A 15,989-nucleotide genomic window follows, 5' to 3' on the forward strand; every position below is an offset into this window, starting at 1 on the left:
CGATGTGCTCAGAGTGCTGTAGGTTTCTTTGTCTTTGAAATTTTAGGTTTGGTTTTCAAAAGCAAGGTGCACACATTGGATCTCAAGTAGACTTACGTTAGTATGGAACTGAATTTTAATAACCACTCCAGAGCTGAATAACTCTACCCAAATACTTTTATATATATTGAAGCCATGCTGTAAATCTTTTCATACATACTAACAACCATATTTATAAAAATCCTGCTTTTTAAGGTGACCCAAGGTTTGACATGTCTCAAAGTGTCGAAGTAAAATTAAGGGCTTCAGACTCGCATAAAGCAAGTCCACTCAGATACACCGATACGACTTCACCAGCCCAGAAAATGCACTGTGTATAATACACTAGGCTGAAAATGGTGCATCCAAGAGACTTCTTTATTAAGAATCATGCAGCTTCACAGACTCAAACATGATGGCTTATGATGCCTACATAAGAGGGAGACAATCTCAGAAATGTGTCTGCCTCCTAAGCACTCATAGGAGAACTGAGCAGCTCGGCAATGGTACTGGCCCCCTCTGAAGATGACCAGTATTCCCTTCGCTTATTCCTACATAAGAGAAATAGAGGGACAGTGCCCTGTACCCATACAATGTGGGTTTATAAAGCACTCCCTGTTCAATGCATCGTTTGACCTTCATGTCAAGAATCACCCAAGTGGTGAGGGAACCTGTTAACAGGTAGGAGAGCAGAGACTCACACCCATGTCCTTCCTGTAGCTAAAACTTGCTCCACTCATTCTCCCAGAGGGAGCACGCGTCTTCTCCCACACCCATCAGCCTCCTTAGCCATCTTCCACCGGTTACCCTAAAGGAATGTAACAGATATTGAAAAATTTATGGCCAGAGTTAAAGCAATCACACCAGCCTTTTGCTTGCCTCTGCTAAAAAAAATAATAATAATTCCTTCAATAGTAGCTACACAAAATTTCCCAGATAAAGAGGGAAATAGAAAGTGAAGAAGAACAGAAGCTACAGAGCCTCCTGCAGGCCAAGTCAGAATGAAAGTCTCAATTAACTCCAGGAGTGTAGCTCATCGTGTTGGACAGATGACAGTATATTTTAAATGCTATTAGACCGGGAAGCATAGCAATTTCATCTACACAAGCAGCTGGGTTATAGATTGATGCTGCTGACGCCATAGTTATTATAAGGTTGCAAACTGCAGTCCCCCAGGAGAATAGATGTCATACAAGAAGGATTATCCTAATTATATTCACTTGTAAAATTGATTTGCAAAACCATTCATTTAACATTCACTTTATTTAAAAATAGGGTTATACAATCAGACAAATGCCAGGGCCTCTTCATTTCAACTAAATCAGAAGACTCCAATAAATGAAATGCTTTTCTAGAATTTATATTTTGGGAACAAAGATAAAAGTAATGAGTTAATATAAAACTGAAATCTTAACTTTTTAAATCAAATGACTGCACTTTTACCTATCCTATTCTTTTATCCTTCTTAATCCTGATATTCTGTAATAGAAGAATATTTAGAATAATAACTTCTATAAGGGTAAATACCATGCCAGCTTGGACCAGCATCTCCCAAGTCTTCTACAGAAAATAGAACATTAACCCACACTTAATAGGGCCTCATAAATATTGGATGAATGAACAAATACAATGAATTCACAAAAAGGTTTTCAATCACTAAAAGATATGAAATCCAGCTTTGTTATTATCAAGACAGACTGAAGTCAAATGCTGCAGACGATAGCAGTCTGTCATTTTGCTGGCCAGTCCGTGATGTCACCACCCTCTTCCCCATCACTTTAATACATGCCTACAATATTTAGCCTTTTGCTTATAAAATACCAGGAGAGAGAGGGAAAGAGGGGGAGAGAGAGAAAAAGAAAAAGAGAGAGAGATTTCCCAAGGCTAGTAGACTAACAAGGTGAAAAGTGGGATATCAATTTTATTGCTGAAAATAGCTACGTGCTCCTTAAAAAGAGATCTTGCCAGAACACTCTTCAAGACAATGGAAACCAAGGACTATTTTCCGCACTTATCTTATTTGGGTTTTTTTAGCAAATCATTTTAGTCTAAGAAACGCTCAAAATGAAACGTGCAACAAATGCTAACACAGTGGTTCTCACCTTTCCCGATGCTGTGATCCTTTAATTCAATCCCTCGTATTATGGTGACCTCCAACAATAAAATTATTTTCGTTGCTACTTCATAACTGCAATTTTGCTACCTTTATGAGACATTATACAAATATCTGTGCTTTCCAATAGTCTTAGGATGCCCCGTGAAAGGGTTATTCAATCCTCAGGACTTTCAACCTAACTGCTCTAACATGACATATGATTTAAGAACACACCTTTAAATTAAATATCATGTTTAGTTTCTAGTTTAATCTGTACATTAGAGTACAGAATGGCTACATTAGGAGAACTTCAGCCACTGCTCCTACACCTTCCGTCCTACAGACCTACACAGCAACATGGACACAGCAGAAAATTCAATCCGCTAGGCAGGGTTGGAAAGGCAAAGCATTTCAGAGCGAAGATTTAAAGGCTGTTTGCTGGAGGGGGCTGCTTGTTCGTCATGGCTGCCCAGAACCGAAACAGTCACACAGAAACTCTAGCCCATTAGCTCTAGTTTCTCATTGGCTAACTCTTACATATTAATTTCACCCATTTTTATTCTTCTATGTATTGCCATGTGGCTATGGTTTACAGCCTAAAGTTCTGATGTCCATCTCTGGCCTCACTACATAGCTTCTCTCTGACTCCGCCTCCTTTCCCCCAGCATTCAGTTTAGTCTTCCCCGCCTAGCTCTGTTCTACCCTATCAGACCAAGCCAGTTTCTTTTCACTAACCAATAAAAGCAGCATATAGACAGAAGGACCTCCCACACCAGCTGTTCTTGAATTCACATCTATGAAGCAGTTTTAAAAGAAAGATAAAGAAGTTGTCTTAGTCAAGACACAAAACAATGAACTGCGGCTGAGAGGATAACCAGGCTTTAAAACATAATTTATTCAAGAAGTCTTGATCAGTGGGGTGGAGAAAAGCACAACGAAGAGTAGACCTGGCCACTCATGTCATGCAGGATACTTTGTAAAACACTCTACTGTATGTTATATCGTATTTACACACTAGCTCAGCAACACACAGCTACTGTAGACCCCATCTTAGAGATCAAGAAACCCACCCCAGAGAGTTAATGACCAACTCTAAGTGTTCAACTTGACTTTTGGTCTATTGACCCAAAATTCCTTCTTTCTTCATCCCAATTCTATCAATGAGTTGGGTGGGCAAATCACTACAAATGACACCTACAACATATGTTGTCACCAAGGGCTGAGTACAAAGCAAAGCTGTGAAAAGCCATGCTACCAACTTCATACAACATTCAAGATGATATTCTTCCACTATGCTGGAGGTGTACCTTCACTCTTTCCTAATCTGTTTTACATTAGTATCTTATGCCAGATGCTTTTTGCTTATTTGTTCCTCTTTTTAAAAAGAACAGTTTAAATGGCTTATAAAGTGCTAGTATTTTGTGTGTCGTATACAAAATATATTCTGTAAACTATCCTAAATTCTGTTAGCTATATCGAAAGTACTTGGGTAACTGCATTAGACTCCAATTATAGCTCATCTCTTGGTTCTTGAATTAGAAAGATAAGCACATTAAACACATTTGTTCTTTGTCTGCCTTTATGTGACACACCCACTATTTTATCTTACACAAACAGCAATACTGAAATGCATCCCAGCCCTTAGTCTTTTGCTTCTGAAGCATGTTTTCGTAAAAGCAAACAGTCAAACTCCAGTCTGGATAGTTGCTGCTTTCCGGATAGACAGCATGCTTACCTTTAGTTTGGAAGGGCCGTACAGAAGGAAGGGCTAGGTGGAAGGTTTTCATTATGTCTTTACAGGCAAAATGTGTCCTGGTGGGTAGCTTTCAGACCGTGTGTAGGCAAAGTGCATAGTGTGGCTTGTGGGGACTCATGCTGCTGAGAGACAAGAGCTCGTAACTCTAACTCCTTTTGGATAAAGAAAAGAAGACACAGAAGACTCTGGTTGGCTTTGTAATCTGCTGTCTGAGAGGTCTTTTTTCCTTTTACTTTGTTGCACTTCTTTGAATCCAGATGTTTCTGGGGGGCCAGAGATACTCACTGGGTCTGTTTAGTTACTTGCGTGAATGTGGGTGAGAGATGAACTAGAGCAGGAACAGCCAATGGATCAGTGGCTACACAAAGGATGAAAATGACACCCATTTCCCCAGCCACCAGTGATTGTCTATAGTCCTTCAGGGATGGGTGGGGCCTCACGGGCCCTTACCCCTTCCAAGACGGAATGCTGAGGGGACTAATCTTGTGTAGCTCTTCTACATATAACCCCAGTTTTGGAATCCCCTGTTTTGCTATATCGCTGGATGGCTCTCAAGGTCATTTCTGCAGAACTCACGGGACAATTCTCTAGAGATTACAGTCTAAAAGTGAGCAAATATAGTCTTATTCAAGGCTCCTTTTGGGGACAAAGGCCGTTTCTTGATATCAATAAGGTCCCAATCTACACATTACAGAGAAATACAAAAGACTTATCTTAAAAATTAATGTAGTCTACCATTCTCCTGTTCTGTCCTTCCAAATTCTCTTACAGGAAACGGGAGAAACATGCAGACTATTCAGATAGCTGTACCTATTGAGTGTCCCCAAGAAGCTCGACACAGTCGCAGGGTCCAACTATTTTCCACCCAACTCCCTGGGCTGGGTGTTCACATAGTGCTTCATCTCTCCTCCTCTCTGTTTTCTATTAACCCCTCAGCATACTCGTATTTGCCTAGAAACGGCATCTGGTTCCCAACTGGCCTATCAGAACCCTGTAGGATGACAGCAGTCCTACCGCTGACTGTCACCTCCAGTTCAGTGATGGCACCCACGAACCCTAAGTGCTCACTGTGATCTGCTCAGGACGACAGCTGTCTTGCACAGTAGAAAAGAGCATGACTTCTGAGCTTCCTTAGTTGTATCACCCCTGTCTAAGAGAAACAATTCTTTGGTCCACATAGAATTTTATCAACAATTAAAGATGAAAGAAAACTGGCACACTAATGAGTTTTTTGCATAAATAGTTCAAGATAGGCTGTATATTTGCTTCTTCGGGCTGGAGAGCATCTTCAGAGTTTTTCAGGGTTAAACACTTTTATGATCACCAATACTGAGAATACCTAGTGCAATACATAGTACAAGAGGCAGGAGGTACTTTTAGGACCATTTCAGAAATTAGTCAAAATTCTGTTCTAATTCCAAGCAAATATTTTTGCATAAAACTAAAGTCAGCAATCCAAACTGCAATCTTTAAAATCAAACATTCTAGTAATAGAATCCAGAGACGTGCTAATTTGTACATACCAAGGGAAGGCTATAGGAAAATACTGAAAGCCTGTGTTTTCCATAGTTAAACTATTATGTTTCTAAAAGAACAACAACAACAACAAAATCATTGTGTGTGCAGTAAAAGCTGAAACTCAGAACTCACAACGCTGTCGATTCTGCGTTAGGATATTCCCAGCAGTGCCCACTGCAGTCTCACACAGTGATGGGAATATGGTGGACACATGGTGAGTTCACTGAAGCCATGAGATGAAACCAGCGCGAGTTCTACCAGAAGCTCCTTGGATCCATTAGATGTTTGATTTTAAATTAATCTTTGTTCATTGTAAGTTCAGAAGCCTTGCACGATTGCAAAGCTTTCCATCTCCTGCTTTCAATTATGCGACCCAATATGGGGTCATGCATTCACATCTCTTGTAAAAAGTCTGAGATGATTTGAATTCTGGAACACATCTTGGCCTAGAAGTTTGGATTGATAAGGGAAGGCATATACTATGGAGCCTGGTCCTGGTCTATCTTACAGGATAGAAAGGATAGCTCTAGAGGTAGCCACAGTGCAATTCCCAGCACCTGCTTATATGGCAAAAGGAACTTCATAGAGTTTAACTACAAACAAAGGGTGTAAGTGGAGAATTTATCCTGGATTGTCCCTGAGGACACATGACCTGTTAGAAACAGAGAACTTTCTCCAGTGGGAGCCGGGAGACACAGCAGACAGGAAACCAGAGAGATTCTAGGCAGGAAACAGGCTTCATCACCCCGGAAGGGCCACATAGAAAGAGAAAGACTGTAAGCCACCTCCAGGAGTCAATTGTCCCCTAACCAATACCATCAGCTCATGTACCCTGGTTGGCAGAGACTGAACATGGCATTTAGACGGCCCCTTTGGACAAGAGTCCTAACAAGAGTAGATCCTTCTCCAGAACCACCAGGAAGCAGCTCACATGGCACAATTTCAGCCTGGCATACCTTAAACACGCCACCCCAGGCTCCCAGCCTGTTTCTGTCGGAACTATTTTAGTGAACTAAGTGTATTGCTATTGTTTTTACAGGAATGAAACCAACCCCCAAGCCAAGCCTGCTTCCACCTGCAGAGAGGAAATTCTTGGCATCACTGCCCCTGGGTCTTAGCCTACGTGCCCGATCCCAGTCAGACTGTTCTTCCCAAACCTCTCCCTCACCCACCTGCCCTTCCAGCAGATCATCCTCTCCCATTATCCCACCAAACCAGTGCCCACTCCCTCCTGAAACCTCATCAAACCCTGCCTCATTTTTGGCTTCTAGCTGCTCCCCTTCTCCCCACTAGAATTAAACTCTGGAAGAGGGAGATCTTGTTTATGCCTCCCCTGTAGGCTCTCCGAGACTCGCCATTACATGTGCAGAACCATGGAACAGTTGTTCAGGGAAGGAGTGAAGTCATGGAAACCAGGTCCAGAGTACAGGGCAGCGAAGCATGGAGTCAGGGAGGACATGGGCAGCCGGCCCGGGCCAGCCTTCCAGTGTTCCTACTGAAAACAACCCTCCTGCTCACTGGGACTTCTAAAGAAATGCATTCCCGCATATGATGTGTACCCAAGTCCAGGAGATAAACAGCACAGGCATTTGAATTAAGTCTTTGAATCCACGGGTATAGAAATAGGGTCACCATGGCATTTTCATGTCTCGAGAAAACCTTCACGTCTTTCGCTCATTCTTCACGTTACTACTCTCTCCTGTCCCCTTGTCCTCTCTTCGCTCATTCTCCACTCTACTACTCTCTCCTGTCCCCTTGTCCTCTCTTGCTGTCCCTTTTCTCCTTCTGTTTTCATGACATGCATATTCTATTACTTCCCTATCTTTATAGATAGAAAACCAGAGGCCCCCAAAAGTTTATGGGATTCACCCTAACAGTCCCAGGAACAAACTCAACCACAGGCCCTTTAATTTCTCGCCCTCACGCTGAACAACCACGCAAAGCTCACAGGGAGTGAGAAGCAAAAGGCTAGAGCCCGGCCATGGACAAACAACATGCGTGTGAGTCTCATAAGGGATAGGATAGAGAATGATTGAGCAGCATGCCTGGCATAGCATGGGCACACACACACACACACACACACACACAAACACACACACACGTGCATATACCATGAACATTACACACACTTACACACACACACACGCATATACCATGAACATTACACATACTTACACACACACACACACACACACACACACACGTATTTGGAGATACTTTTTCTCCATAACAGCTTTTAGGCCTGGTAAGACAATGGAATTTTAGACAATATCTTTTCATTCCAGCGTTAGAAAAAACTGCAACTAAAACTTGAACAGATTTTATTTTAGAAACATATAGGATGACTCTCCTTACTCTAGCTTCCTTCCATATTCCATAGGAGTTCCCATCTTAGGAAAAAGGTTTGAGGAATGGGGACAAATGTTTCTGTCATGTCTAAAGACAAACCAAAATTTGGAGTGGGGACTGAGGTAGATATGCAAGACAAGGCCTTTCAGATCTGTGATTTGGACTCATACCTTTGACCATCAACTTCTTCACTTATAAAAGGAATTCTTGTTCTTGTAACTCCCTTGTTTACATGTCAGGAGAAGTTATGAAATGAATGGGAAAGGAAATGACAGCCTGAGAACACGCTATAAGGCAAACCGCGTGCTTCTGAATAAGATGAGCTTCTCCCCCATCTACCGCTGAGCCCAAACCCCATCTCCTCTTCCAGAAGCCCCTGCTGATGCTGCTGGCTTCCCACTCCTTAGACAGGAAGGCTTGGCTGTGCTACCTGTCCCTGAACTTATGGAATACAAGACTGATGGATTCTCTTCAAAATACAAAGTTGTTCAAAACTCATTTATGATTTCCAATTATTCCCTGAAAACAGAGTAAAACACTGACATCCCCCTTCCTTGCCTACTCCCAGTGTGACAAGACATTCACACTTCCCCCTCTTCTTGATCCCCACAAATCTTTCTCCATTTTGCCGCTGGCTGGACTGTTGCCCCACGAGTCCTCTGTTACCATCTCACACTCAAGGTCTCATAAAGGTCATTCAGGATGTCCTGGCCCAAACCCTGAAGTAATGGGGATGTGTGGAAAGCCGTAATTTCCCTCAGAGCACTTATTACCATTCAACATTAAACATTAGCTAAACCTCTCCACACCTCCCCATCGGTAAAGTTCCTGGTGGCAGTGGCTATTTTTACTTCAACTTTGTTATCTTGATTTTTTTTCCTTAAAGAAATTAGTAATTAAATCAGGCTTGGGATACTAACCTTGTTGTCTGAGTTAAAACTATTATTGGGAAAGAGAAGGAGAGGGAATCAACCCAGCAGGTGTTAGGGACTAACTTGGTATATCTGTATGCATTTTATCTTTTACCCATCCCCAGAACTCTCCTAGATATTACTGGTCTCCCTCTGCCATACCAAACCATGACAGATGCAGTAGTTTAAACTGGCAAGGTTTACAAGCAAAATATAAACATGCCATTAGTGGATTCTACGTATGATACAGGAGCTTGCTGTCCAAATGGAAAGATCACAGCCTCTCTGAGCACCCCACTACTAAAGGGAACTTCAGCAAACATTATAACGGGACTTGATAGGACCCCCACTCCCGACATGGCAAAAGCAGAAAGAGAAAAAGAAAAAACTTTCATCAACATCCATATTTCTCGAATTTAAATGCTTCCCTTTCCCTTCCCCCTCCTCATCACTTTCCACTAAAACTCCAGCAGACAAAGGAGCAAGAAGGCACCACGCCATGCATGCTGGGAAGCTTATGACACGTTTGATCAAGACTAATCATGGTAGATGTTTACTGTCTGTTTTAACCTTTTATCCTAGTTTTGAAAAGTGTAATTACTCTGACAATGTAATTCCAGCACAGATATAAGCATGCATGCCTTATCACATATAAATGGTGTTTCTTGAGGCTCTGGTTGTTGTTACTGTTCTTCATTTTAGGGGTCTTAGAAACAGAGTGGCTTGGAGGAGTTTAGTGTAAGGCATGCTGAGGGCACACCGAGTATGAGAAAGTTTGATTGAGAAGATGAGGGAAAACCTCAGCGAGGTCTCAAAAGCAAAACTTTAGAACTTTTTACTAAAGACTACAAGTCTTGTCTTTGTGGTGTTTCTTCCTAGTCTACACAGTAAGGACACAGTCACTAATAGGAGTCAACAGTTGAGGTGGGTCAGAAAACCAGCTTGGCAGTTAGGAGCACTGGCTGCTCTTCCAGGGGACCCGATCTTGGTTCTCAGCACCCTCAAGGCAGCTCACAAGGTAACTCTAGCTCCAGGGGATAAAACAACCTCTTCTGGCCTCGTTAGGCAACGTATATACATGATGCCTATACATAAACACAGACACTCATACACGTAAAATAAATACAAATAAATAAATCTCTGAAAAAAACTGACAATTAAAAAGTAACTTAGGAACCATGAAGACCTAGGCATGAACCAGACATTCAGCATGCTGCTTAACCAAGGCTACCCTCAGACTCCTCACTTGTAAGACAAACAAAGATGAACATTTTAGGAAGACTCAGTCAGTAAAGCACTTCCTCTACAAGTGTGAGAATTTAAATTCAATCCTCAGAACCCATAGAGAAGTTGGGAGATGCATGCTTGCAATCCCAGCACTGCGGAAGCAGAAGCAGGAAAATGCCTTGCTCACTGGCCCAGTCTAGTCTGACTGATAAGTTTCAAGCTAATGAGAGACTATCTAACATGCTGTAAATGGCTTTCTTCGCAATGACACCAAAGAGTGTCTTCTGGCCTTCACACACATGCACATATACCTGTGCTCACATGCGCACAGAGTACATAAAAAACAAGTAAAATGGACAAAGAGAAGCGGTAGCTAGCTCACAGCGTTGTGAGTGCCAAAAGGGACACTCTGCATCCTGCTCTGCCTTTGCCACATAATAACCCTAGAGACACGTTAATGATTAGAATATTATCAGACTCAGAAGTAGGCAGAACAGAGATAACCATATCCCCGAGGGTCAGCCTCTAAGTGAGCTTCAGATAGCTGCCCTCGTCACGTACAACCCATGTGGATGTCAATGTAAGTCAAATAACAGCAAATCCTCTGTTAATTCACAGTGTAATTAAATTTCTGGCAGAATACTGTACTTTGTGATGCAGTTTATTGTTCTTCCAAACTATAATCCCAGAAGCAAATTATATTTGAGTTTTCTAAAGAACCTGGTTCATAAAAGAATTCACACCAGTTCTTAGCATAAAATTCGACATCCCATGCAGAATTCATGAAACCAAAAGGATGCTCATGTTTAGAGCCTGTTCATTAAGCAAAGGAAGACTCAACAGAATGCAATCTAACTTGGGAATGGGCTAAGTCCTGCCCTTGAGGTGTCAGGGAATAAAGTCTTACTAGACCACAACAATACTTGCTCATGTGTGTGTAGTCATGACAAGGATTGTTTGGCCCACAAACCATACCTATGTGACTTCTACTGAGAAAAACAACAACAACAAAACCAAAAAACAAACAAACAAAACCATGCTATAGACGTGGTGGAAAATTGAAAATGTATTAAAATGTCCAACTTTACTAGAGTTTCTTCTTAGTACCGGCCCCATTGGGAAAAAGGTAATGCTTAACTATACTCACGAAGTACAAGGTAAAAAAGTCTCTAACTCCTGCCCCAATATAAGGTGAATGGCAGGACCTTAAAGGCTGAGGGTATCTGAGCTCCAGAGCATGCTCATTGTGTCAGTGGCCGCTTGCCTTTGCCTCCCTGTCTGTGGGATTTTGCACAGTGGTAAGACTCACGTGGGCTCTGTCTTCACCCTTGGTTGGTATTGCTCTGGGTCCTTGTCCTGATGTCTCCTCTGCAGTTGTCTTCCTGGTGACATTCTGAGGTTCCAGCTTCTGGAGTTCTGGCTGAACACAGTTCTGTGACTTTGTTCTCGAGCTATTGGGGATTTCTGCAGACTGAGCTTTCCTGCTGAGAAACAAAGGGGAAATGATCAAAGCATCCTTCCGCAGGAACAGGCCTTCCAAAGCAGATGTCTACAATCCAACCCAGCAGAAAACAGCAGCAGCTTGCTGATTGTAATGCTTATCATCTGGTAGGTCTTTGACCAGAACTTTAAAAACATTACCTAAATCTTCATAACACCATCTGAGGCTATCCTTGCATTGCAATAAAAGGTTCGGAGAAATACTATAATTTACCAAAGACTGCATAATGGTTTTGTCAGGATTTGAACCCAGGGCTACCCAGCTCCTGGCTCAGCTAGGCTGCCAGTACATGCTGCCTTCTTATGGCTATTCAAAGACTATCCCCTGCATTGCTGTTTTATATGACCATTTATACTTATGACCTCATGAGAACTGGAGTGAGACACTATTAGTCTTTGGGTACTGAAGTTGGGTCCCCACATCGGTTCAGCTCACCAGCTCAGAGTGGGGCTGCCCAGAGCTAGAGAGGGTACCCAGCAGAGGTGATAATCACCTGCCTCTGTTCCAAGTCACTCACGTGTCCAGTTGACCATGTCAATTTCCCATGAAACTATCACTGTCCCTAGAAGAGGTTCAGACTCCTACATCCAGCCTTCAAAGTATCTTAAAGCATCACCCCATCTGTAGGGGTTTATATGGTGTACCCCAAGCACTCAGAAGCTTTCACCACTCCACACAGAGCTGTTCAAAATCCTGACTAAATTCTCTAATTTCTCTCCTAACCTTCTATAGCTGGATACCCAACTCTTCTCCAAGGCTCAATTCAGATTTCCCCTCTTCTATGCTGCAGAATGCTGGGCTCCCACCTGGAACAGGGGGATTCTGTTTATACCTTAGCCAAGCCTCCCTCTGGGCACAGCCTGCATTGCAACAGCTGGTTGTGCATTTTGCCTTGTTTCCCTCCTAGGCTGGAATGAATTCTTCTGACTCCCTCTGCATTCCTGGTGCCTGGCATAGCACAGACTCTGCCATCCAGCTGCCCACAGCTGGTTCAGTTCTCACAAACACACCTGACACTTGGCTGCATCCTTTGCTGCTGCTCCAGAAAGATGCTAACCTAACGGAGCAGAGGTGGAGCAGGGGGAGCCAGCACGCTCATGCAAATCAGCCTTGGGATGTCTGTGAGAGCCGCAGAAGCAGGTGTTGGGCAGCACTGCAGGCCAGAGCGGTACCGCTGAGAGCTCAAGTGAACTCTCTGGGAAGATCTGAAGTGATTCTTCTGACCCTCAAGTGCCACTGTGCTCTCCTACCACATGCTGTGAACAAGAGGTGTCACTACAGCGTGTTGACTGACTGTGAAGAGCCCCATATGCTCACGAGGCTGGATACTTGGTTCTAGGTGATGGCGCTCTGTGGGAACATTGCAGAACCTTTACGAGGTGGAGTCTCACTGGAGGGAGTGCATCATTCAGGCCAGTCTTGATGTTTTATACTCCAGCCCCATTTTCTGCTCACCCTGCCCTCTGACCGCAAGTGTAATGTGACCAGATTTCTGTCACTGTGCCTTCCCAGCCACGATGGACTCTAGGTCTTTTTAACTTTGAGACAAAGAAACCTTCACTTCCGTGAGTGGCTTTTGTCAGGTATTCTGACACGGCGGGGAAGAGAAGTAAGTGATCCACACTGCCCTTTAGTGTGCAGCCAGTCTCCGGCTGGGGTGCGGCTGGGGTGAGCTCGCCTACCTGAGCTCTGGGTCCTGTGCTGCTCTTAGACGGGCCCTCTCAGCCAGGATCTCATCGCAGAGTACGTCATAGGGCTTGTCAAGATGGTGTTCGCCCATCACCCAAACCCACACCTTCTTATCAGCGCCCAGCTTCCAATGGACAGACTTGTCATTCTCTGCAAACGAAACAAAATTTGGGTTGAACAAACTATTTATTGTATGGTATGCTATTATGTGTACTGATCACTTTAGTATCTTCCAATCTTGGGTTGGGAGCGGTGAAACAAGACACTTCCAACCTGCTCAGGAGCAAGGGACTCTAGCGGCTGTGACGGCTTCTTTACCAATATGATGGGCCTGGTGCTTCCACCTGCCAGATGCTGAGAGAGAACGACCTCATTCACGGTGTTCATTATCCTTGAGGGTAAGAAAGTGACCTGGCATCAGGAGTTACCCAGAGCCGAGCGTTTGCTCAAGCATTTGGCATTTGCATTACCGTCACAGCGCTTAAAACAAGCGTTTTAGAATTAGAATGGTTTGATTCAAACATTAGCCTTGCTACCTGCCAGCTATGTGATGTAGGAACATTCATATCTTTAAGACCCAATTTCCTCATCTGTAAAATGGGAACACCAACATCCATTACAATGATGGCTGTGAATAAAGGGCATGCCAAGAATAATAGGAGTTCAGCAGAGGTTACCCGCTATCACCAGCCAGCCTATTATTTACTTATAGGGCTGCCTGGAGATTCACACCAGCATGTGAGAAGATAATACGACCTGGATAGTATGACACCTGGTGACTTAAATAACCCTTGTGTACAATTGGTACCTGGGGTTGTGTTACATGTAGTTTCTGAGCTCCAGAAATGGAGCCAAATGGGAGCTTGGGCCCTGAGCCCTGGGAAATGTAATGTGTGATTAGGAGAGGCCAAGAAATACAGTCCCTAAAGTAAGGGGATGGATACGAGATCTGCTCAGGTCATTGTGGTCCACAGTTAGGTCTAGCCAATGCCTTCAGACCAGCCCCGGGTGCTGAGAGTCTGAAGAGGATGCCACAGACGCTGACCAATGCTGTATTCCTTAGACATCCACACTGGGCTTGCCTCCGGGCTTCTGCTAAGCAGAGGAAGCTTTCAGTTCAAGCGTTCATGTGCTATCGGCCCACTTCAGAGTGCTGTCTCTGGTCGCATTACAAAAGCGGGTTCCCAAACTTGATCTCTGCTTTCTACTCTTCCCCAGAAAAATGATCTCATCCCGCAGCCTTAGGAGTGCTAAGAACGGTTGAGGAGAGTGGGGCAGATTTGTACAATCTTTACCACAGGACCTAAAGGCCAGAAGGAAATGCCTTGACTCTGTTTTCACAGGCAGAGACACAAGTGACGGGGGATCCTGGGAAGAAGGGGAAATGGCACCCTGAGTGCTCTCCTGGCAATAGGCCCAGGTGCCAACCCCCGCTGGTCTTGCAGTTTCAGGACACGCCAATGTTTCATTAACTCCAGAAAGTTGTTATGCCTCATAAAATTATCTCTATTACACTCTCCCGAGGCCAGCTGCAATATTTTATTATGCCCATCTCTCACCCTTCACTTAGGTAACTCTCCGTTGTTATTAACAACAGGAGGCCGACAGCTAGAACCGACAGTGGTAGCGAACCTCAAGAAGCAAAGGCTGTGAGCCCAGAGAGCGTTGTTTAGCTGGGACACCATATGAACATCCCCAAAATGGTTTCCATAGAGTCTGCAGGTCACGGGTGGCAGTGGTGACTCTGGGGAACAAAGTCCTGCCCTAGGGTGGGACGGACAAAGCCTAGAACTGCAGGTGAGCAGTGGAGAGTTTGACAAAGAGTGAACAAGAGCTCAGGAAGCTGGAAAGGGCCACAAAGGAACCACGTCTCCAGAATTCCCCGACTTGGTACAGAGAGAGCGTCAATGAGGTTGAAACTCGCCAGGTGACCTTGGAAATTACCGTACCCATATTATCTTTGAAATCACTGGACTAGCCTGACTCACAGAGAGAAGGGAACTTTGAAGAGAACCTTGGAGATGCAGGAGCTTCCTTCAGGGGCAGAGGAAAAGAATCCAAAGTGTTTATAAATTTATGCAAGTGAAGAATTCTGATTCCCCAAATAACTGAGTAAGGTAGCAGATAGATGGGAAAACGCACAGCCAAGCAGATGAGAGGGAAGAGAAGGGCGATACTAAGTGATGCTGAGGGAGCAGGAATGCCGGGAATCCAGGAGGAGGTAGGTGGCTGGGAATGGTGAGAACCGGCTCAGGCAGCAGGAATGTGTTCTAGAGTCCATTGGTGACGAGCAAAGAGGATTCAGCTGTTTGCTCAGCAAGCATTTCCAGAAAATCTGTACATCCTGGCACTACTCTAAGGACCTCGGGGACAGAGAGAGCAAAGCTGCTTGAGAGAGCTCCTCAGACTGAGGAAACAGGCGGGGCTGTCTCTGGGCTGCTGGGAGGTGTCCGCGATGCCAGGAAAGGTCAAAGGGGAAATGACGGTGAGAAAGGCTGCAGAGGTAGGTCAAAGGAAAGCCTTGGCTGGGATGTGGCTCAGCTGGAAGGGTGCTAATCTGCACGACTGAGACTCTGGGCTCGGTTTCAAGCACAGCCATAAATCAGGTGTGGTGGTTCACACCTGTGCGCCCAGCACTTGGGAGGTGGAGGCAGGAAGGTCGGTTCAGCACTAACCTTGGCTACTTAGGAAACTGAACTTCATTGAGTCTGGGATATGTGGGACCTTGGAACTAAAAGAGGAGGAGGAAAGGGAAAAGCCGAGACTAGGCGCGCAGAGTCATGTGACTCCTAACACACCCCTTTACAGGAAAGGTATAAACTGAGGACTTCCGAATGCAGCATATGCAATATCTCTTTTAGAGTCTAACACCACCCCGCCATTCTGGATTTTCTGTCCAGCTCGCCTGGAAATTATGTGTACACT

General features: G+C 44.2%; 1 protein-coding gene across 3 annotated transcripts in view; it reads right to left on the reverse strand.

Annotated features, from left to right (window-relative positions):
• Sh2d4a (SH2 domain containing 4A) overlaps positions 1-15,989 on the reverse strand; it is a 61,907-nt gene that overhangs the window by 34,418 nt on the left and 11,500 nt on the right. For 2 of the 3 annotated variants that reach the window (XM_048442769.3, XM_048442768.3), the window contains exons 3-4: positions 13,058-13,214; positions 11,184-11,358 (exon numbers count right to left, since the gene is read on the reverse strand). In XM_048442769.3, coding sequence (XP_048298726.3) covers positions 11,184-11,358; positions 13,058-13,214 — 332 coding nt within the window. The remainder of the gene's footprint in view (positions 1-11,183; positions 11,359-13,057; positions 13,215-15,989) is intronic. The other variant, XM_048442770.3, reaches the window with a different exon arrangement.

The sequence above is a fragment of the Myodes glareolus genome, chromosome 23, assembly GCF_982192425.1.
Source record: "Myodes glareolus chromosome 23, mMyoGla1.1, whole genome shotgun sequence".
NCBI lineage: Eukaryota > Metazoa > Chordata > Mammalia > Rodentia > Cricetidae > Myodes > Myodes glareolus.